The sequence below is a fragment of the Bremia lactucae genome, linkage group LG13 (genome assembly GCF_004359215.1).
Source record: "Bremia lactucae strain SF5 linkage group LG13, whole genome shotgun sequence".
Classification (NCBI taxonomy): domain Eukaryota; phylum Oomycota; class Peronosporomycetes; order Peronosporales; family Peronosporaceae; genus Bremia; species Bremia lactucae.
In genome coordinates, this window is record NC_090622.1 from 1,161,143 (window position 1) to 1,184,779 (window position 23,637).

General features: G+C 45.2%; 4 protein-coding genes across 4 annotated transcripts; all 4 read left to right on the forward strand.

Moving 5' to 3' along the window:
- Nucleotides 1–672: 672 nt before the first annotated feature.
- On the forward strand, nt 673–1,236 carry CCR75_008955 (uncharacterized protein; the record flags this gene model as incomplete). The annotated part of the gene is made up of 1 exon (XM_067967002.1): nt 673–1,236. One exon carries the CDS (start codon nt 673–675, stop codon nt 1,234–1,236), a length of 564 nt encoding a protein of 187 aa, XP_067818926.1.
- Nucleotides 1,237–13,261: 12,025 nt separating this feature from the next.
- On the forward strand, nt 13,262–13,813 carry CCR75_008956 (uncharacterized protein; the record flags this gene model as incomplete). Its single annotated transcript, XM_067967003.1, has 1 exon — nt 13,262–13,813. One exon carries the CDS (start codon nt 13,262–13,264, stop codon nt 13,811–13,813), a length of 552 nt encoding a protein of 183 aa, XP_067818929.1.
- Nucleotides 13,814–13,963: 150 nt separating this feature from the next.
- On the forward strand, nt 13,964–17,473 carry CCR75_008957 (uncharacterized protein; the record flags this gene model as incomplete). Its single annotated transcript, XM_067967004.1, has 1 exon — nt 13,964–17,473. One exon carries the CDS (start codon nt 13,964–13,966, stop codon nt 17,471–17,473), a length of 3,510 nt encoding a protein of 1,169 aa, XP_067818928.1.
- Nucleotides 17,474–18,589: 1,116 nt separating this feature from the next.
- CCR75_008958 (uncharacterized protein) lies at nt 18,590–18,805 on the forward strand (the record flags this gene model as incomplete). Its single annotated transcript, XM_067967005.1, has 1 exon — nt 18,590–18,805. One exon carries the CDS (start codon nt 18,590–18,592, stop codon nt 18,803–18,805), a length of 216 nt encoding a protein of 71 aa, XP_067818925.1.
- Nucleotides 18,806–23,637: the final 4,832 nt, after the last annotated feature.

The window sequence follows — 23,637 nt, forward strand, 5'->3', positions numbered from 1 at the left end:
CCTCGAAGTAAGTGCTGCGGTTTTTTTTATAAAAAGTTGTGCTCAGTCGCTCAGCTCCAGGGTATTGCTGGTCGCTAATCGTTCCTCAATGTATCTCTTTTTACCAAAGAAAGTCGCTCAGCTGGTGGTAGGTAATTTGGGTCAAATCGGAATCTGGATGCTGTGCAAAAATAGCATACAAAGATCGTTACCGAATTAAAAACATGCTTGACCGTCATGACGCAGCAAGCAAAACCCTACACAGGTCGAGATAGTGGCAGTCTGGGGAACTCGCTATACATTACAAACAAGTGACAGCTGCTTGCGACAATCCGCTAGATGATTGGAAGTACGATTGACCGAATATTTATCGACATGGCGACGGATCATTTAGATAGCAGCGCAGTAGGAATGCTACGACTAGCGCATCAATTCTGTTGAAACGAAGCTACATCTTCGAAGTAAGCTCTTGTAATAAGTTTCAGTAAAATATCAGGTCCTTTCAATGTTTCTTCCGCTTCTGCAGAAGTGATACAAATATTGTACTATTGCCCAATAGAAGATAACCTAACCTCGCAAACAAAGAAGTCGAGCAGGTGTGACAGAAAAGGAGTCTCTTTAAATGCTCAAGTGAATTAAAGTTTCATTACCATCTCTGTCACTTTGCCTTAAACTATCGTGCGAATCAACGTAATGCGCGTGCATTTGGTGTTCTTGGCACTGTTTGGGGCCCTTGCAACCCTTGCGGTTTGCTCAAGTACGGATGATTCGAAGGATAAAGTTTCCAACGAATTTCTGACCTCTGCCTATACGAATTCGGCCCGCCCACTTAGAGCCTTACGAGTCGAGATTGACGCAAGACATGGCACAAAAAACGACGTCAACGAGTCGAGATCTGCTCGGTCGGTGTATCAAAGTATGCTGTATACCGTGGCACACAAGATGAACTTATCTCCGACCAAGGTGCTTTCTTACACGCATTATGCGCCTGACTTATCCGAAATTGAGATGCTAAGAAGGTGGTTTCTCTACGTGAAAATGTACGAGAAAGTGTACCCAAAGTACAAATTTCCTGTTAAGAAGGTTATCAAAATGATGATGAGAAGGACAGAGCCGAAGCAACTGAAGGCGATATTGGAGGAGCTTTCTGGCGACGCGAGGACGCGACAATTTGCCAATTTATTGTTGGACCGTATGGACAAACCGAAGAACGAATCATTTTGGAAGTGGCTACTGAAGATCTCTAAGTTATCATAAGAGTCATGTAAGAATAATTTGAAAACTTTTAACAACACCGCGATCGTTGCCAGTAGCAGTTTATTTTTTTCTATTGGATGCTTTTAAATACATGACTTTTGCTGGTCTGACAGCAATATTATTGATACAGTCTGATTGGTGCATGCATATGTCAAGAATAACGTCATTTCATCTACCACCGCCTATATTCTCTTTGCTAGGTTGTATTCCGGAATTCCTCGGTCAAGATTGAAAACTTGTTAGGGCAGGAACAAATTTAACAAAAGAAAGACGCTGATGGAACGCAGCAATCGAAATTTGTGCGTTTGTACGCGCACGAAACAAATACAAAAGATTTAGCATAAATTCCTTTTACAACTGAGCAATTGTAAGCTACAGTCATTCCTAAGCTATCTTATTCCCCTCTACTTGAAAACCTTTGTAAATTTATGGAGTATGTCATCTAGCGTCATCGATTCTATCGGGACAACTTATATCTAATACTCATAAGGTTTTAATGGAGATATTATGTTACAGAAGTAGAGCTTTTGTGATGGGGCACACATCGGTTGGAGAACCGTTGTTGCGGTACATTTACTTATGGGTAAAATACCCTTTAATCTAATTTTAAAAATAGCTAGTTACTTAAATCTCATTTATGATGGGTAATAAATGTGGTCGCCGCCAGATATAAATCTGGCGGCCACAATCTATTTTAATTAGCTAGGGTAAGGTTTTTAGATTTAAATAATTAAATAAAGTTCAGTTCCCCTTTTGATCTTAAAGCGTTAAGTGCCTTCCTAAGGCTTGCGCATTGATCTGTAAGAGATAGAAGCCTTTCTGAGGTATATCCTCTTGGGCACTACTTGAAACTTGGTCTACGAACCCCTGAATCCCTTGAACTAGGATTCCTTAAGCTTTGATAGCTTGTACGACTCATTGAGTTGTTAAACTCATAAGTTTAATGGAACGAAGTGACTCTCTGAGTCTGAAAGTCTTCCTCCTCTGACTTTATAAGCGAGTTAGCTCCGCTACACCTGGTAGCACTCGTAGTCAATCTACGCAGAGTCTTTACAAGACTAATTTCTCACGAAAATGGAAGAGATTCCAGAATTGTCAGAAGCGCAACGCGCCGCTTATGACAAGCTCAAAACCTTATTCGGGCTTAAGCACGTGAAATTTATTATTTCCCAAGGAGCACAGGTCCTGCATGCAAGGCTTGAGGCCTTCATGCGGTACGAAGCCACCCTGATCGGTCAGGTACAGGAACATTTAGCAGCATCTATGCTAATCGGTATATCTCTGTACCTGACCCAGAGCCGACGACTCGCCATCTAAATGTTATCGTGAAAACAATTGTGGTAAAAGAGGGAGAAATCTCCCTTAATGGATTAAGCAGATGGAAATGTCCATTGATTCCGCCTTGTTCTTAACAGAACGGCAACAGGTGGCCATGGCCATTTCCAAACTTGGAGGTAGAGCCATGGAATGGGCACGATCGTGCGGCACGTCCATAAACGACGCTTTTCCCTCATGGGATTCGCTAAAACAGCAAATGACGAGCAGGTCTCAATTAGGGCGTTTCCCGGACGGAGTTGTTCCGATCTCATCCGGCTACATTCGAAGAGGCAGTTGCCATAGCGCTACGCGCCGAGTTTGACTTTAAGTCTGCTCGCGTTAGCACGCCTATTTACCGAATAAGCTCCTCGAGCACATGGGTTCCGTATAATAGAGCGGAACCTATGGATTTGAGCCTCGTTGAGGAAGGAGAAGAGGCTCTTCAAGCTGTGAAACAGCATAAGACCATCCGAAAATGTTATATGTGCGGAAGCACGAAACTTTTACGCCCTGCCTGTCCTCTTCGAAATTTGCGTAGAGCTCGAAAGAGCTCCAACTCCGACCTATACCAGAGATCTGGGACGGTGCGGGAAAACGTCGATACCCAGTAGGTGCGGGGTGCCCTACTGGGGAAGACCTAGGCTCTGTTCAACCTCAAGGAGGTGAGAATAAACAGAACCTAGCCCCGATTAGCTCGGTCCTCAATGGCACGGGGCGAGAGTACAAGCCTGGCTTGCTAGTCGCTCAAGCGACTGTAAAGGGCTTTGATAAGCCGTAGTCAATTTTATTTGACTCAGAAGCGTCTTGCAATTATGCTCGACGCCTTTCCCTTGAAGGAAGTCAACATTACGTTGAGGCGCTTAGAGCGCATGAAGGTGATACAATCACTGTTCGCTTAGCGACTGGGACTCGTGTCACTGTTCCCAAAGTTCCATTGAACTTAGGTATAAAGTTTCTGGACTTTGACAGTATGGATTACTGTCTCGTCCTTGATATGGCTCGAGATATGATCTCATCCTTGGTATGGCCTGGTTAAAACACCATGAGCCATGGATCGATTGGAGGTCTAAGACCTTAGACGCCACGCGCAATGTTCCTAGCAAAGTTTTGGAGAGTCATGAACCCACCTTTGCTAGGCAACAAATGCGCTATTGGCGCGGATCATTGAACGAGTCTGTCAGTGCTTTAGACATTGGCATGTCTGCGTTAATACACTCTAATGTTAAAAAAATAATTCTGAGCCCGGCTCAGCAGAAATAAGTGGAACGGCACGTACTCCGTCGAGTTACACTCGTCATAATAACGATTCACCAAATGCTGAAAGCATTGTTGGCCTAAGGCCGAATCATCAAGGGTGCAATATCCCTGAGATACGTGGAGTGGCACGTCTAAGTCCACCGAGTATGATCGGCCGAGGTGGCATCATACTATGTGTCAGTAGTGACACTGTTGGCAGGTCGCCAGGGTATTTTGGGTCAAACCCTCCTAATGCACGTGAAGCAACACGTAAACGTTCGCTGAATAAGGAAGTTGAGTTACCTAACTCCTTGTCGGATGACAAATTAGACACCATGTCTTGTATTGAACCAATACAGGCTGCAAATTCGGGGGCGTGAATGTCCCGGCCTCTAAGAGGCGTATTGTTTCCACTCCAACACGGGTGGACACGAAGGGTGTATACCCTCACAAAGTGGTACGAGTGAGCAAGTACATACGCTTTTAAATGGCGTAACTGGTAACATGGAGGGGGAATTTAGCCTTGCGGCAATCCCTTCATTACATGCACTTTTAGAGCTTAACCGAAATGTCTATTGATGAGTCCGGTCGAGCCTTAAAAGCTGGTGACTTATCCGAAATGGTGGTCATTCGACCTATGGTTGAGTTAAACTCATCCTCACTTCTCGACGAAGCTGTCCTGGATGACTTAAAAGCTGCTCTTAGTGCGCGAAATGGGTCATCGATCCTTAAAGATCATACGATTCATTTTATTCCTTAATAAAGAAATTCCTAGATGTGATGTGAAATAATCCACCATCGATTTTACCTTCGAATAGAGGTGTTCGTCATGAAATTGACTTAGTTCCGGGAACCAAATATTGTGTCACAAGACAATGGCCTTTACCAAGGGAGCAGTGTGACGTCATTGACGATTTCTTCCGTGCTAAGCACGAGGCTGGAATGGTAAGAGAGAGCAAATCTCCTCATTCGACACCAACATTTTGTGTCAAAAGCCAAATGGTAAATGGCGCATTGTACATGCTTATAATAAGCTTAATGCTGCCACTATACCAGCACAAACCCTCATTCCCAGAAAGAATGTTCTTCAAAACAATATGGTGGGATGTACAATGTACCTTGCATTGGACTTAGTCGATGGTTACTACCAATTGCTGATGCGAGCTAGTGATATCCCGCTTACAGCGATTAGCACCCCAAGCGGCATGTTATGGGAGTGGCTGGTTATGCCCCGGGCTTTCCAACGCCCCGGCAACATTTAATCGTACAGTGACGCAACTGTTTCGCCCTCATCGAGATTATGCACAGACTTATTTCGATGACATTTTTGTCCATAGTCGTGCGGAGCAGGGTCAGTCGGATATAGAGAACCATTTAGACCATTTGCGAGCAGTGCTCGAGTGATACAAATATAGCGAAAATTACGCTGATATGGCTAGGCCATTATTTTATCTTTTTAAATAGGATACAGAAGGGTGCTGAACTAGCACCGAAAAAAATGCTTTTCGAGCACTTAAGGATAATCTTATCCATGCCCCGATTCTGGCACTGCCAAACCCAAATTGGCCTTTCACTGTCGTCTGTGACGCATCACATTTTGCCATTGGCAGTGCTCTGTAACAAATAGATATTGATGGGCATGAACGTGTTATTGCGTTTGAGTCAAGACAGCTCAAAGCTGCGAAAAATAACTACCCAGTTCATGACAAAGATTTACATGCTACGAAGTATGCTCTCGTCAAATTCAGAGTTCATCTGCTCGGCTCTAAGCCGTTTGTGATATATACGCGTCATTACGCATGGTGACTAAGTCGTCCCATCTCTCACAGAGAATGGCCCGATGACTATCTTTTTTTCGCGGACTACAACTTCAAGGTTAAGTATAAGCCTGGCAAGCAGAATGCTTTGGCAAATTATGAGCTCTCTCATTTGACAACTATCATGTCACGTATTCCTGAATTAATCCGCTCAGCTTACGCCAAGGATGAACAGTGTGTAGCTCTGCTACGAGCGTTAATGAACTCTAATTCAGGTATTTAATTGCCGGCACGTTTGCGTGCAAGGTTACATCGATTTTCTATCGATAACAACCTGTTGCTTTATTGCACAGACATCGCGGACCTTCCGCGTGTCGTTGTTCCTAATGATGAGGATTTAAGTACCGGATCCTCTATGAGGCACATGATACTATCCTTGGTGGTCATCTCGGTAGAGAAAAGACCTGCGGCTCTATCAGCCAGAGTTATTGGTGGCCCAAACTATATAAATGGGTCAGCACATATGTTCGCACATGCGAAATGTGCCAACGGGTAAAACCCACGGCACATGCTGCTGCGCCACTAGCGAGTCTTCCAGTCCCCATAGGATGCTGGGAGTCTATTAGTATGGATTTTGTTTTTGGCTACCGAAAGATTCAGCCGGTAACTCCGGTATAGTGGTCTTTGTTGACCGTTTTTGAGCAAAATGGTTCACTTAGCGGCCGTGCCGGATTCCATTGATGGAGAGGGTACAGCTAAGCTGTTCATCGATCGCGTGTTTCGACAACATGGTTTGCCAGTGGCAATTGTCTCTGATCGGGATCTTCATTTCACGGGTAAATTCTGGAATCAATTTTCCGAGTGCTGGCACCAGATTTTTTATGTCCACTGGGGACCATTCGCAGACCGATGGTCAAACTGAACGTGTCAACTGCGTCATTGAAGACGTTTTACGCAGCGTGTGTGCTCAGACACCAAAGCGCTGGAGCTCAATGCTCCCAGTAGTAAAATATGCGTTAAATAACGCTGTTCATGCCTCTACAGGCTATACTCCGTTTTAAATAGAAGGTCTTACCCACTCGCGCGTTCTGTTAACGACACCACTGCGTGGTTCAGGGCTTGGTGGGGGAGAATTGGCCGATAGGCTTGCTGATATCAGCCCTGTTACCGTTCGGAAACAAGAAAGCGAGTTTCTCGCGACGCGATTTAGTTTCTTAAGACATGTAAGGGATACGATGGCTGATAGCCAAGACAAACAAAAAGAACAAGCAGATGCCAAAGGCAGAAGCTGTATTTATTCTTATATGGTCGGAGACCGACTTTTACTAAACGCTAAAAACCTTCCTACCATCTTGGTTTCCGCGGTCTTCAAGACCAAATTGAGCCCGCGCTTTATTCCACCATTTACGGTCGTGGTCAAGAAGGGCCTAGCCTATACGCTAAACCTTTCAGCAAGCTGCGTACACACCCAGTGTTTTACGTGACTTGCATAAGCCATATCGGGACCCTTCCCACGTGGAATTGAAGGCGCTTGCGCCGAGACAGGCGGTCGTGTCGCAGATTGCTGCATCCTCACCAGGATGTTCAGCTGGCTCTCTAAGCGAGGCTGCTGACGCTCCAGCGTCGAAAGACGGTCCTGAACCGCCTCAAAAGAGCTCTCAACCCGAGCAAGGACCTCACGAAGAAGTTGCACCTCGTGCCGAAGAGCATCAAATGCTTCCTCCAAAATTTCGGCCCCCTCCCGCGCTGTTTGATGCGCGGGGGAACCTTCAGTTTCATATGAAGAAACCTTTAAAGCGATGTCGTCGTGAAGGTCAATACCAGTATCTGATGAAGTGGCTAGGGTACCCCTCTTCTGAAAACTCTTGGGAGTTCGAGGTACCTCTTCGGCAAGATTGCCCGTACGCCGTTGACGTTTTTGAGCGCCAAGCTCAGAGTCAACTCGCGTCAAACGATGCTTCCCACTATTAGTCGTGGGATTAGGTGGATCTATAGCCTCACTGCGGCTTTGATGTATGGTTGTACGGTCAGCCGAAGCACTGAAATATTGGCTAGGCCTTCCTTCGTTTTGTGGCATAAATGCCGAACGTAACTGGCCTTTGGCTTTAAGCTTAGCAAAGTCGAAGCGAAGCTTTCGTTCCAAACGAACATCATCTCTATCCACAACCTCTCTGATATTCCAGATGTTACGGAGTTTGCGGTGAACCCATTTCTGAAGTGAGACTTCATTTTCAGTTCTTGTTTCGTTTGGAAACAAAACGAGCGGAATTTTCCTCATGGAGGTCACCGAAGCCCCAGGGGCTTGATCACGCAATCGCGTCAGATACTTGCTTCGCGTCATTACCTTCGGCGTAAGGTATTGCTCATGAAGAGCGTCGCGAGCAGCGATCTCCTCCGGCATCCTCGCCGGGTCATCAGAGATCCAGATGGCCAAGCTATGACCCGCAATCTCTTTGAGACGCTCGTCAGCACTAAGCGGAGTGAATCTATATTCACTATGAGCCTTAGCTTTCGCTATTTCGGCATTTCGACGACGAGCTCTTTCCTCTATGAGGATTATCTGCTCTTGCTCTACATCGAGCGGATTCATAATAATGTTGGACTCAGGGTCCCGTGTCCTGCTCAATGCAATTAATACATCAGGGCCACCACGTTCTGGGAGCGGATTCGGGGCTCGCCGACGTTCGTCCGGAGGAGAAGGCGTGAGCGAACACCGCTCTTTTTCCACCTCCTCTGATTGAAAGTGACTTTTAAAGTCCACCATTTTCTCATCGTCGAGGAAGGTGCTCAGAGTCTGTGACTCACGCTTGAAAGTCATTAGACAAAGGAATGAAAAACACAACCAAACGGTTAGCTGTTTAGGTTCCAACCTCAAAGAGGAAATGAAGCGAATGTTGTCACTCGGTGTCAACAATCTGATGGGGGAGGGCGTAATGGGGCACACATCGGTTGGAGAACCGTTGTTGCGGTACATTTACTTTATGGACAAAATACCCTTTTATCTAATTTTAAAATAGTTAGTTACTTAAATCCCATTTATTATAGGTAATAAATGTGGTCGCCGCCAGATATGAATTTGGCGACCAAAATCTATTTTAATTAGCTAGGGTAAGGTTTTTAGATTTAAATAATTGAATAAAGTTCAGTTTCCCTTTTGATCTTAAAGCGTTAAGTGCCTTCTTAAGGCTTACGCATTGATATGTGAGAGATAGAAGCCTTTCTGAGGTATATCCTCTTGGGCACTAGTTGCCACTTTGTTCTACGAACCCCTGAATCCCTTGAACAAGGATTCCTTAAGCTTTGATAGCTTGTACGACTCCCTGAGTTGTTAAGCCCATAAGTTCAATAGAAATATGTGACTCTCTGAGTCTGAAAGTCTTCCTCTGACTTTAGGAGCGAGGTAGCTCCGCTACAGCTTTATTCCAAAATGGTATAAAATTAGGTAATGGTGGGAGGGATCGGGGAGAAACCATTACAAATTTTAAAATTCAAGAGTACTTTGCACAGTGCTACCATGGCGGAGATCATGTTGCATTTTGCGAGCTACTTTACGAGCATTTCGGTGCTCAGGTTTGTAATATCAAGCAAAGAAGAAGAAACGCCAATACCTGGAGCTTTTCTGCCTTTGAAAATACGACCATTTCCTTTTTTCATGCATCTCCTCATCCTGCTCCTCAGCATGCTGTACATATGCCAAAATGTCATCATCAGCTAAATTAGTATGAGCTGCCTCATCCTCTACAACGAGATTCGGAATTTTTCAACCGACAAGGGATTGCGCTGTGGGAGCTGATAAATAACAGCTTGAAGTTCTAGCCAATAGCTTGCTTATCCAGATCTCCCATAGCTGTATGTGGCACTTCCTGCTGTCTTCCCGGGTTGAACAGACCAGACCAGTATGGTGGAAGGAGTTTGGCATCGGTTTAACTTGTGATATCGTCCCAGGCTGCCATTGACCAACGCATTTCTGTAAGCTGGTCCACCTTGTACATCTCAATTTTCTCACGCTCGTCACGGCTTAGGGCTTTCTGAAGGTTATGGCGGCAATAATGGCGCTAGAATGGTGAGATGATGCTGGCATCCATTGGCTGAATGTTGTATTTTGCATTGGGCGGAAAGGAGGAGAACATTGACGTGATTAGGTTAGAAGTCCTTCCAATGGCATTTTATAAGGAGGAGAAGGATCATGCACTTCTGTTTATGGAAGACAACGGGTGATAAATCGAATTTGCATGACTAACAAGCCTTCATGTCAGTTTCTAGCTACAGCAAACATTCCTGGAAAAATACACCGGTCACCCAAGCCCTTTTTTGTCCTAATAGTAGTATCCCAGTTAAGCCAAGTATTTTTTTCGAAAACACGCGCTTTTTCGCATGCTAATGAAAACGGACGGTTGCTATCCGCATTTCCTGTTGAGGCGAGAGTAAAGCGGGTCTAAAGACATTACATATACTATGGGGATTTTTTTAAATTTATAACACGAGAACATCTATCAAACGTTGGTTAGAACACTTCGCCCGAGAAGTACTGGACGTAATTATGGACCAAATACCGAAAAGGGCAACGGTCGCTGAAACGGGATGTATCGTTGCATGAAATTGCCACTTAAAGGTTGTAATAAATATATTCTAAAAGTTAGATAATGTTTGGAGAATATTACTTTCTACATAGTAATACTCGAAAAGCTTATCTATTGGTAGATATAGGTTATAATATATCTACTTGCTCCGTGGTCTAGTCAGCACTGGACGAGCGCAAAAGACATATACGACTTTATTACGTGTTTTGTATTATTATTTAATTGAGTTAGTACTAAATCGATGAACTTTTAATTATATTACATACAGTTTACTTTAACCCTGTTTAAAGAAAGTGTTTTCAAGAGAGTCTTCCTCTGCACATACTAGTAACGTGAGGCAACGCTCGCACTGAAACAGTGCGAAGTGGACTTGTACTGAAGCAGTAGTAGTCGGCAGTGCCCCGTTACACCTGGTAGCACTTTGTAGTCCGACCAAGGACCACGGTTCTATCATCCAACATGGACATATTAGATGATAATGGAAATACGCATCACGCTTCGCGTGATAGCTGCTCCTTTCTAAGTGACATAGAAAGGAGTGCGGTCGAACTCATTCGTTCGACCGTATGGAATGATACCATCTCGTTTTGACTCTTGGGAACCGATTGATACCCTACGTATTGACGTGCCCGGCTCGTTTGCTGCCTATGAAACGGAGCACCAGCTGAGGCCTCTCCGTAAGTCTTAAATGGACTAGTAGAATTAGCGTTGTGAAAAGAAACAAAGCGTACAGTACCGCCCATGATGTATTTCATACGCAAGTGGGCAAAATTAATTCGCTGCGACCGCTAGTTCATCGCATCGGAATGCGGATAAATGCGCCGCGTGAATTCCGCCTCGTATTGGTTGAGCGTTTTATTTGAGCGCAACACGACCGGGATCGGGAAAATACGCCCAAACAATTTTCCCTGAGCCTTTTATGATTTAAAGACGCCATAATATCGATGAGCGTCTAGAATTGCGCGCTCTAGGAGCGACGCTTTTGCCCCGTGTAAATGAGATCATTTAGATGGAGGAAGCATAAGTGATATGCCACCCGTCACATAGCCACGTTCAAAACGACAGGCTTTTGACAACGACTGAGCACGTTCACGTGTCGTCTGCGAAGCTTTAGGATCAGATTTCTCTATGTCGGAACCATTATGGATAATGGTCTGATCATAAGGCCTTGTGGTTTGACCCAGCGAAGAAGCGGCTGCGCCTTTATGGGTAGCGCTCTCATTAACCGTCGTTGCGCTAATCAGCGCAGACGACGAGACAGCATTCGTGAATGTTGCTGTCTTCATGTTGTGAATCATAATAAAAGTTTGGATGGGCAATAATGCGCCATCATCCTTCCTCATGAGCTCGCTAACCGCATCAATTCTATGAGGCGACGGCAACGGTGTCGACTCATTGTAGTCGTCGACAATAAGCGACAGATCAACATCGTCACTGTTAAAGTAAGATGAATCCTGAATCGCTATTAACGCGACAGCATCAGTAGCTGTCGGCGTTTCGACTAATGCATTAGACGCTACCGGCGTGCTAACACGGTGCGTGCGCTTAGTCTGATGTTGAGTGGGCGTCTTCGCAGACGACCCACCAACGCGACACCTTTTCGGTGACATCTTTGGCGCCGTGTATGTGAACACATGTCGCTAGGGTGATTGAGTGAACTTGCGGCGCGTTAAGCAGCTCGGAGTTCCCTCTTCCTCTTTGACGATTTTTAAAATGTGAATTCGTTCTTAAAGAAGGGATGGTGTGACGGGCTAAAATTGCTCTAATGTTTCAAAATTCCCCGTTACGTACACTTGGTGTACTTAAAAGAATGGTCAATTTCTTAAATAAAAAAAGTAATTAGACCCACCACTCGGGTGTGTTTCACATTCGTGACCAACCCTTGTGTATACGATGCACATAGGTGCATTCACATTAGGAGGGATGACGGCTAGCGTCTTCCGTTACGCAAGGTAATCAGAATGATACGCTCGCAATATGTAATATTGTTATCTTATCCACAGAGATGACATTTTTGATTGGTTAAAATATGTACTTATATTTTATTCGACTAAATATAAATCAGTCTGAAAACTACTTCCTACTTAGTAAGTGCGCACGAGGAGCCGGATTTTCGCTCCCGTGATGACACCATACTAGAGTACTTAGTGCGTCGGGTGAGGTCGCTAAGGCGCCCACCAGAACTACCTCACTGCACGCAAGAGAAGACGGTCGAACCGCTTCCTCGCTGTGCTAGTTTGTGCGTCTAAGTAGAGCGTGGCCGCATTAAGATGTGCCCGCCTACAACAATCGTGTATAGTAACGATTAGCGGGGTTGGTTTAAACTTAGATCAACCGATCAATAGAGCTAAATGTGTTATTGCATCAGTAATATCAATTTTGGTATTATTGGAATCATTGGAGTTAAAATTGATCAAGATTTTAATTTTGTACTTTTTTGTTTATCTCCTCTTATAGGAAATACTTATTGTAATTCCTCTTATATGAAAATAGTACTTATGTAACGGAACACCTTATTACACTCATCGTGTATTGTAAAGATTTGCGGAGTTGATTTAAACTTAAATCAACCAATCAATCGACTAATGTCTTATTGCGTCATTATTAAAGATTTAATAAAATTGGGACTATTAAGTCCAAGTTTATAAAGATAAAAAAAAAAATTTGTACTTCTTTATTCATTTCCTCTCCTATGAAATAATATCATTTTTCTCTTATAAGAAATAATTTTTATGTTAAGGCAAGCGAAAGAAAACTGTTGTAATGCATGCATAGAATCGCAGCGTACAAAGCCATTCATGAGCTACTTCTTGACATGCTGCGATCCCAATGCGATAAGTTGAAACACTAGATGCAATTCCCCATTCTATCCTTGATTCTGAAGACGGTTTATCACAAAAGGATGCGTTCGGTGCATGGCGCATCTCAAGATGCACAAGTCGCATGTTTTTGAAAGGGTCTCGAAAGAGCGATGTCACACTTTATATAATTGAATTCAGTTTAATCTGGTCGAACATGCATAAACGATACGACCCCTCATAATTAGCAGGTTTTCCAATGCGCTCCAAGACTTTTGGCTGCTAAAAGCTCCTCTCTCAACACCTCATTTCGTTTCTCGTTTCTCCGTCTCACCCCATGCGCGTGCACGTAGTTCTTTTGTACTTGACTCTCTACGGGGTCATTACCACCCTCGCGCTTCATGCAAGTGACGAACTATCCCCGAACTCGCTTTCCAACCGCTTCCTTCGCGTTGACTCGACCGTCCACGAAATTGCCTCGTTCAAAGGCCCAAGCGACAGAAGCACCGAAGCGAGGTCTACGACGCCATTCCGCACGTTCTATCAGAACACGCTGTATGGCTTTGCGAAATCGCTTCACCTGAAGCCCAAATGGACACTCTCTCTCTCGTATCTATTACGTGAACACGACGAGACGAATATGGTGCGAAGATTTACCGAGTATTTAACCCATCACCACCAATTCAGTTTTAAAGTCAAGGAAAAACTTATAAAGAAACTCGTAAACAAACTACGACATCACCACGAATTGACTAATTTAAAAGCAATCCTCCTAAAACTTCAAGACGAACCCAAATCAAGTGCAGCTGCCGCCTTACTATTACAAAGAATTCATCATATCGAAAATGGCCTCTTTCGCAAATTTTGGCACGTCATGAAAGAAATATAGTGTTTTTTTTGTATTTTTGAGTTTTTCGTTTCAACCAATCACAAGCTCTTTCTGAATTCCATTTGCTCTCGAGCGACGATTGGCTGTCCCTTTTCCTTTGAAACGGCACTTGATTCGATAAAATTCAACACCGACACCTTTCACAAGATCATGGGCGGCTTGGGCTTTAAGCAGCTCACACATGTCGAAATGCGGGGCTATTACCACGCCCAGCACGTCCCGGACGGCAAGCCTTTTCTCGCCTACGTCTTGCAAGTCCATACGCTTACCTCACCATTCCTCATCTACCGTCGATACTCGCAAATTGCGTCACTTAGTGCCAAACTCCACTTCCAATCGTCCGTGGGATTACCACCCAAGTACGCGCTTCAAGTGTTTCCATTAACTCAAGCGCAATTGCAGCAACGATATGACGGTCTTGCCCGATTCATGCAGGAACTTGTTACGTATCTCACTCAGCAATACACTGATGGAAAACACCACGACACGCGCTCGAGTGCGGGACACGACATGCAAATGTTCACGGATTTTGTCTTGCATCATGAGAATCGACCCCCACGACCTGTCAATAACAATGCATTGCCTACGTGGGCACAACCACCACCGCTTGACACAACGACAACGACGTGGGCCGATAATGAGAGTCTCTCAGAGAGTGATGAAGTCCTCGAACAACACATCCATAATAACGACAATAACGACGATGACACGTTTGTATCGACAAGCTTTGAAAACGAAGTCCTTCAAGTGGAAAGGAACGTGAGTGCCTTGTGGCATTGTATCCGTGCATACGTGCTTGCAACAACGACGTATTGGGAAGCAACGACGGCGGTCTTGACCGAGTACAAGCGATTTACCGAGACGTCCTTGTATGCCCATGGAGACCAGAATATTGAGAAAGAAACGATTGATATTGTGGCAACGTGTGATACACTAGCACGTGCGTTGGCATCGTTTGCACCAACGCAAGCAAATTCCTGTTTTGAGCAAATACTCCGTCCACTGGAAACCCTCCGTCAAGACGTATTGCCGGACCTTCAAGAGACCTTCTGGACACGTCGTGACACTCTTACACCAAGTGTTCGTCGAATGCATCACGAGCGTGCAAATATAAACATTCAAGTCCGTCACAAGGTTCACGAAAGTCTTGATGCCTTTGTGGCATTGCAAACCGCGCACTTTCCAATAGAAAGTCCACACGGTACGGATACCGGTATGCCCGAACCGAGTGTACATCGTACCGGTTCTTTCGAGTCACTACCGGTTTCTCTTGTCCATGCCACACATCAAAATCTAGCAGAAACGGTCGAAACCCATGACGTGAAGAATACGTGTAAAGTGTATCTTTGGGGTCGTGTACCAAGCCAGGAGACACCATGCTCATTAATTGTACGTCCCCAATCCATAACAATTGAAACGGGACAGCCAATTGTCCAAGTGGCGTGTGGTGGCGAGCATCTCTTGTACCTCACGTCCACAGGAGATGTCTATAGCTACGGCGAGTCCGACGACACCACACTTAATACGTTCATCCAATCTCCCCCATCGTCTTCATCTCCACTTCCACTTCCCACCACCACCTTCTGTACACCGCGTCTGGTTCAAGCATTGGCACTGGAAAAAGCTCTTCATCAAACACGAATCGTCTCAATTGCGTGTGGCGCCCACCACTCGATTGCCATTACCCATACAGGTCAAGTTTTTACATGGGGACGTGGGGAAGATGGACGTCTTGGTCACGGCGATGTACGAGATCGAATCGTTCCTCGTAAAGTCATGACATTACTCAGTGAACGAGTCCTTGAAGCAAGTTGTGGCGGCGCACATACAGCCGTAGTAACAGCCGTCGGCACGGTGTATACCTTTGGACGTGGACGTCATGGTCGTTTAGGCCTTGGAGACCTGAAATGGCGGGCAACACCGCACGAAATCCAGACATTTCCAGTTTGTACACGCATTTGTCGTGTCGTCTGTGGATGGAACTTTACTGCCGCTATTGACGATCAGGGTCGTGTGTTTACATGGGGCAAGACGGGAGAAGGACAGTGTGGGATTGGATACGTGACGGATGATCAAGTGGTGCCACGTGCGCTGGGAGGGCTTGACGATGGCGCGGTGGTGGATGTGGCGTGTGGGTATACACACACGCTTGCGGTGACGGTCACGGGGGTCGTGTATTCTTGGGGACTGGGCGAATACGGGCAACTTGGGACGGGAAATGTGTACCAACCCGTGCCATGTCGTGTACCAATGATGTGGCCGAGGAGTTGTCCTCGGTGGGATCCGGTGTATCGCGTGAATTGTGGGGCCTTTCACTCATTCGCAACGTCGAAAGCGCGGGTGGTGTTTGCGTGGGGATTAAATGCCTATGGCGCATGTGGTCTGGGGGATACGTTAAATCGTGACACCCCTGAACGTGTTGATGCCTTTGCACCCGATTGCGATCGTGTCTTGGCGTGTGGCCACAAGTACACAGTAGCCATTGAGAGACCAAACGTGTTGGCAAGTTTAAACGACACGGCAACAACACCAGAGCCGGTGGTGCAAGAGGATATGCAAGAGAAAGAAGAAGAATTACGTCGTATCAAGAAATTATGGCGTACGCGTGTTTTACGAGGATGGGAAACGAATCGGGCGACGCCCTTGGCCCATGCATTGTGGCGGCAAGGCATTCCGCCTTCGATCCGCGCACAAGTGTGGCCCTTGGCCATTGGCAACAAGCTGAAAGTCACGCCCGAGATGTTTCACATTTACCGTCGACGGGCGGCTGCGTACAAGCGCACGATTGCTACGCCCTTGGACGGCGGACGCGAACACACGGTGGCGCTCATTGACACGGACTTGCCGCGGACGTTTCCGACGTTCAAGCTCTTTGATGCCAGTGGTCCGTATTATGCGTTTTTACAGGAACTCTTAGAAACGTATGCATGGTATCGTCCGGATTTAGGGTACATTCAAGGCATGTCGTACTTAGCAGCAATGCTTTGTTTGCATATGCCACAGGACCGGTACTTGGCGTTCCAGTGCCTTGCGAACCTTTTAGTGAACGAGCACTTGTTTACATTCTACTTGCTGGATGTCGACCTTGCGCGTGTGTATTATACGCTCTTTGATGCGTTCTTGCAGACACGAAATGCGCGCTTGTTGACGCATTTTCGAGCCATTGGGATCCATTCGTGCTCCATGTACTTGATGAATTGGCTTCAGACGCTTTTTTTACAAGTGCTACCCCTTGAGACCGCAGCAAGAGTGTTTGATAATTTCTTACTTGATGGCACGGTGTTTCTATTTCGTACAGCCATGGCAATTCATGAACTCTTGGCACCACAGTTGCTTGAAGCCGACATGGAAGGCGTGCTTCCGTTGCTGCAACATAATATTATGTTTCACGACACGTGGCATCAGCACGTATCCGAACAAGCACTATTTGCTACAATCGCAACAATTGCTGTTCCAAGCGAGATCTATGCGGCCCTCGATCGGGTCGTGAATGACGTGTTCTTTTATGAAAAACGCTCCGAGTTGGACAGTGAAGGAAGCGCTCATTTGATGGCACTTGCGAGCGGGGGACAGAGTGTTGGCATTGGGCGCGTGAAGAACGAACGACGTCGGATGTACGCGATTAGCGACACGCTTAATGGCGTGCTCGGCGGCTTCTGAACTCGCGTGTTTTTTTTCATGAGGTTACGAGGGTACATGTTTTTTAAATGACTTAATTATTTTAATAACGGTAAAAATGGGTTCAATTGACGAGTAAATGCTTTGATGGGTACAATTTTAATTTGTAAGAAAAACCTCAGCGGCAACTCCGACTGTTTATCGAACTTTAGGACACGCGAAAATGATGTGTGTACTGCCGAAACCTACCGTCTTAAAGTAACCTTCTGAACACATCTCGGCCGCCATGTTCTCATTTTGCGACCGTTTTGTTTAATTTTTAAGCACCGAATCTTAACGCCCACTTGCCTAAGACAGTACACAACAGGATGTCGTGTTAACGGAACACGACACGTCCTTGCTGTAACGACTCTAACAGACCGAAACCTGTTGCTGTAACCTCCTTTTATGAAACGGGAATGATCGTCCTCTGCGACAAGTCGGTCAATTCCTCACATACGGGTGATCAGCAGAAATTGCCATCCCAACCCGAAAAACACGGCAACTTTTGTCAGTATAAATTGCAGATGAGTATTTATTTACAGCTATCTTTAAGAAAAATGGCATCTAAGCTACAACGCAAAGTCTTGTTAGACTTGCAGTTCAAACGCATCGCATGGGCTTCGTGTGACTAGAATATCGTCAAATTTGGTCATCCCCGTGCTACTTGTTTTGTTCGTGTGTTTTGTGGCCATCGTAAGACTATAATGAAGGCGACAGAGACCTTTAATTTGCCCATTTTTGTTGCAATCCGGCAACCGACATAATCGTGCACCTCCATGCAATTTGCACAATCCTTTGGATTGGGCGGATTTTTGACACCCTATAATAGAACACCGTCGGCCACCTCCATGCGCGATACAGTGACCGCCACCTTGGTCACTAATTTCGCACCCGGGCGTTGTACACCGTCGTCCACCGCCGTGGGCCTTGCATAATCCGCGGGACCGAATGCCTTTGGTACACCCAGGCATGCGGCAAATTCTTGATGCGGGTTTTTTCTTTTGCATGCGGGCCATTCGGCGGTAATTTCGACGCGTGGTTGGGGACGGAAACAAGAGAGACGGGGGATGGGCGTTATAATGTGTCGGTATGTTGCGTACTTTTGGGTCGGAAAGCATGGGAAAAAACACGGAAGTGGACCGCGTGGAATTTGTGTGCATGGAGAGCGGGGATCGAAGGGAGACGGTCATATTGGGGGAAATGGACCCGAGCGAGGCCGAGGGGATACTCCCACGACGTTGTGAGGTCGCGAGTTGCGGAGTGGACGGAGCGGACGAGGATGCCACAATGGGACTTAAAAGCGCACTTGTGGCGGAGATGGGAAAGGAATGAAGGTCATTGGAATGATGGTGATTTGGGGGGTCTTGGGGACCTGGGGACATGATTTCTTGGAAGATTTCATCGAGCATATCGTCGTCACTAAGGCCCAAAGGTGGTTGTCGAGGGGGTACGACGACGGGGTACGATGTAGTGGATAGATATGGGGGCGTGGTCGACGGGCGCGGGTCGGGATGAAAGAGCAGGAAGGCGTACTCGGCGTCATCGAGGGCGTTAGCGCGCCAGTCGGACATGGACATAATATACGGCCCGGGACGTGAAGAAGTGGCAATTGGCCGGCGGGAGTTAGAAATAGGGCAATTTGAAAGTGGCAATTTGTCTTGGTTGCGTTGTGGTCGATGCATTCGTTTAGAAATATATAAATATATATTTTACATAACCGTTTTTGTTTCGTCGACGGCTTGCCTCGTTTTTCACGGATCACGATGGAAGGTGGCCAGTAGTGGCTCTTGGAGAAGATGGCAGCTTTTTGTGTTGCTGGCAACTGAAAATCGACATTACGATCTTGCAACTTTGATTTTTTGGAAAACGAGCCACGTCGGGCTGGTGGAAATGGTGGCAACGCACTGACGATAATGAGACTAGGGCGACAAGCGTGCTCACACATGTGAGCGCACTGACCTGTTGAAGTGACAGCGCGCGGACGTTGTGTATCGCTCGTCATTTAGACGCAAGAACCTCGCCCGAATGGTTCTGTTACACGGTTAGCAACTGGCTCGAAGCTGAAAAGATCGCGAACAGGTGCAAAAGTTGGCACTTTTCGCAACACGAAAATACACAACGATTTTTAACCTTTTTTATAAAATAGAAACAGCGTCTTCGACACTACAGGTGGGAGGTCCTTCCTTGGTGCAATTCCGTGTCACATGGCTCGATTACGACATCACGAGGGTGAACTTCAAGTGGCTTGATTGCCAGACGGACTTGCATCTTTTTTTATCGAAAGGCACAAACGTGTTTTTTTTTTCTTTAGCTTTTTAGAGGTACAATACACGTGGCAGTAAGATTCGTTTACAAGTGGGTACAATGTCCGTAACTTGGAAAAAAGCGACATTTAACCTACACACACACTTCAAGAGCAGCTAATTGAATTACAAGATTTGGATTATCATTTACGTTTCGTGAAAGTAAAAAAACCGTTTTTAATTCGTTACGATAGCTATCAGTTTACATTTTTGGAAAGAGTCAGTGTAGAAATGAGTATCATATCTTGGGGAGGCACGGGTCAAGTGGTCGAGTTTTATTATAAAACGGCAAAGGGTGGATGATACGGTGACGACAGCAGATTTATTCAGGAAGAGGCGCGGGTGCGCGATATGAGCGTTTCTTTTTAGGATCGAAGGAATAACGAATGAGTGTCCGAGTATTAGTCTTAAGGGATGGAAGCGTCGACGTAATCACGTTTTGTCATCGTAAGAGTGGCTTTGCTTTCCGACGCCCAAATCCTACTGATCTCTCTGGTGTAAGATACCGCCGATCAAGAGGCCCAGGCTGTGGGGCTTCATGTCGTTGTGAGCGATGACAGAAATAATACTTTGTAAGTATTCTTCTGAAGCTTGGTATAAAATGAATGGTGTATTGAATTATTTAATGAGAAGGCTTGATGTTCCGTTAAAAGTCGCTTATCCTCTTAGACTGATCCTGGGTCAATTGTGAATAGCAGCGACGCTTTCAGAAAGGGATGATCAACGACTTTTTTATGGTTATTTAGATATTTTGATAGTATTTTAGAAGAGGATCTTATACAGTCCCGTTCCTGGGACCGAGTCACATAGCACAAGCACGAGGAAGTGTGCAGAAACAAGCTGCACTTTAATTTACTATTGATCGATATATTACCTTTTTAAGTATACGGCTAAAAAGTTGCAAATCCAAGACGGTATTTTCGTTTTTTTTCTTAGGTATCCCTGTTTTTACTTTCATGGTAACGGCTCCGACCCATGTCCGAATGCAAGCTATAGAGGAGAGTGTCGCACCATGTGCCTAGCAAGCCACAGCCGTGCCGAATATATTGCGGCTCTTATAAAGTTTTTTTATCTCAAAATAGCCGTTATAAGCATTATCCGTTTCCATGTTAACTAATTATTGTATCATCAAACTCATTTAATGCAAATAAATCTTCATGTAATATTCCCGTTACATTACCGGAAATTCAATCACCTGTTTTCCGCCTCAATTAAATTGTGGATTTATGTAGCTTTAATTATATGTAATATCATATTAATTTAAGGTGTGATACACGTGTTAGCCACTAGATATAGCAGGGTAAGGTATTTCACCTAAATTTATTAATAAATTTAGCCCGTTTTGTTCTGTCTTGTGCCTTGCATAGTGAAGTATAAGAGTCGGCGACCTTATTAACGTACATCTTTGCCTATTGATTTCTACAAATCATTGAGATTAAGTCGATAAGTATTTCTCCGACCTAAGAAGCGATTTAGCTTCGCTACACCTAGTAGCGCTTAGTTTCTACGTTACGCTTTACTCTATATAAGACTGATCCTTTGTGAGGTTAAAATGTATTGTAGACCTCTCGGATGCTAAACTTGGCTTTTGTACAACTGAAAGCCTTCTTTGGGAAATATGAATTTTAAATATTTATAATGACCGTTTTGAAAACAATAAAAACATGCAATTAATTCGGATTTGACTTCAAAAAAAAAATTCTTTCCTCATAAAATACTAAACAAAGACTATTTTGCACCAATCGTCATTGGTAATCAATATGTCAGACAGAAATAAAACAGTAATATAGAAAAGCTCTATTTAATATCAAGATGTACGATATTTTGGTACAATAGCAAAGAATCTTTAAAAAAATCATGCACCCTCATATACATCTGATAACCAAGTTGATAGAACTTTAGAATATGAGCGATCAATAGGATGGAAAATCAAATTTGAGACTTCTTTGCGTATGTCACCACCGATCATCAAACATTAATTAGAGCTCCCACAACAATAAAATTAAATACGCAAATTTTCCTTACGTATTCCAGATGATAAATAAAAGAAGGGACCACCCAAACGGTAACCATCCCTCCCCAAATTGATTTAATTGGCTGTAATCCACCCTTCCGATTGGCTACAGCTAGAGGTGAAGTACGGAACATTGTGCTTCTGATTGGTCAAAGAGAATGAACGCAACAGTAAGAATCTCAACACTTACCTTCAAATTGCAACCTTCCCTGCTACAACAACTATATCAAAATGAACACCCTTGCTCCCTCCCACATATTTGCACATGCTTCTCTTGCTGAGGATCAAGCTGTTGTAAAGGCCCATGCAACATCACAGGGATATGTCATTGTTGTCAAGCATACCAAGAGGGTTGGCAACAGGAAGGAAGGCAATGTCAAGGTGGTATACTATCAGTGCTCACAATCAAACGCTCCTGTAATGCACAGTGGCCCAGGCGAGCGTATGAGGCCAAGTCGGAGCAGTGGCTGCCTTCAGAGCCAGCATACGCAAATAAGAAAACCAATGGCTTGTTAAATTATAAACGCTGAACACAAACATGAGGCGTTTGCGCATCCGAGCGCGCATCCGCAGGGACGCACTGGCATGCTCACATCAGAACAAAACCAAATTGTATTGGGGTTTCACGTGCGCTTGTTTCAAATAGCCGTATCCTCCACCACAATTCAACAGAATGAAGGTGTTTGGCTGACAGGACAAGACGTTCGCATTATTAGGAAAAAAGAACTGGCCATGATGCTCAACGGCCGCTCACTTATTTCAGCTCTGCTGGACAGCCTTGGTGATGATGCCCGCCACTTCTCACAGGTTGACAGGGAGCATAAGCTCACCCGCCTTCTGGTTATTTCACCCTGCGCTCGTGAGATCTGCCAAAAGTCCGTGCCTGTAAAAGTGTTGCTACTGAATGCAAGATACAAGACAACAAGTTTGGAAAGCCTCTGTTCCATGTTGCTGGTGCCACATCTTCCCACCAGAGCTTTACCTTTGCATTTTGCTTTATGCAAAGAGAGAAAGCTGCAGATTACCGTTGGGCCGTGCACCACCTTCGAGATGTGTTTAAAGAATACAACCTCCTTACCAACAATGTCATCTTTGTGACCGATCATGAGCTTGCGCTTATGGGTGCGCTTGATGACACATTTCCCACTGCCAACATGCTGCTGTGCAGGTGGTATATCAACAAAAATACCCTCGCCAAGCACAAAGCAGGCTCCAGCAGAAGCATTGGAGGCATTTATGAAGGCATGGTATGCTCTGATCAGTGCCACCACCGTTGAATGTTACCAAAAAAAAACTCCAGGTAAAGTTTTGTCGATCTTTTCCAGAAGGATTCTTAACCGTGATTTATTCTAATAGTTGTCACCAAATCCGGAACATCCAAGCAACGCATGAGGGAGAGATCCAAGCGCACGTTGTGCGCTACTGCAATGACACCTGGCTGGTGTAGAAGGAGAGGTTTGTGTCAGCATTCTTGCGCGGAATGAAGCATTATGGGCACATCTCAACGTCACGTGTGGAGAGCGCACATGCAACCCTTAAGAAATGGATCAAGACATCAACAGGTATGTGTATCTTTCATTTAAGTCACATGACGTCCATGCTTTTGCGAACAGATAAGTGCATTTTTAGGTCACCTACTGGTAGTGGATGGCGCAGTTTCGCTTGCATGTGAAGATCAGCTGGCTGCTATTGTACAGCAAAATGCAGCAGAGCGGGCAATGGTCAACTTGGGATTGGGATCGTTTCTTTGCAGGTGATGGAAAAGATCTCTGTGCATGCACTGCGCGGCGCATACCAGCTACTTTATTTGCAGGAGCAAAATGAAGAGGTCAGCAACATATGTCTTG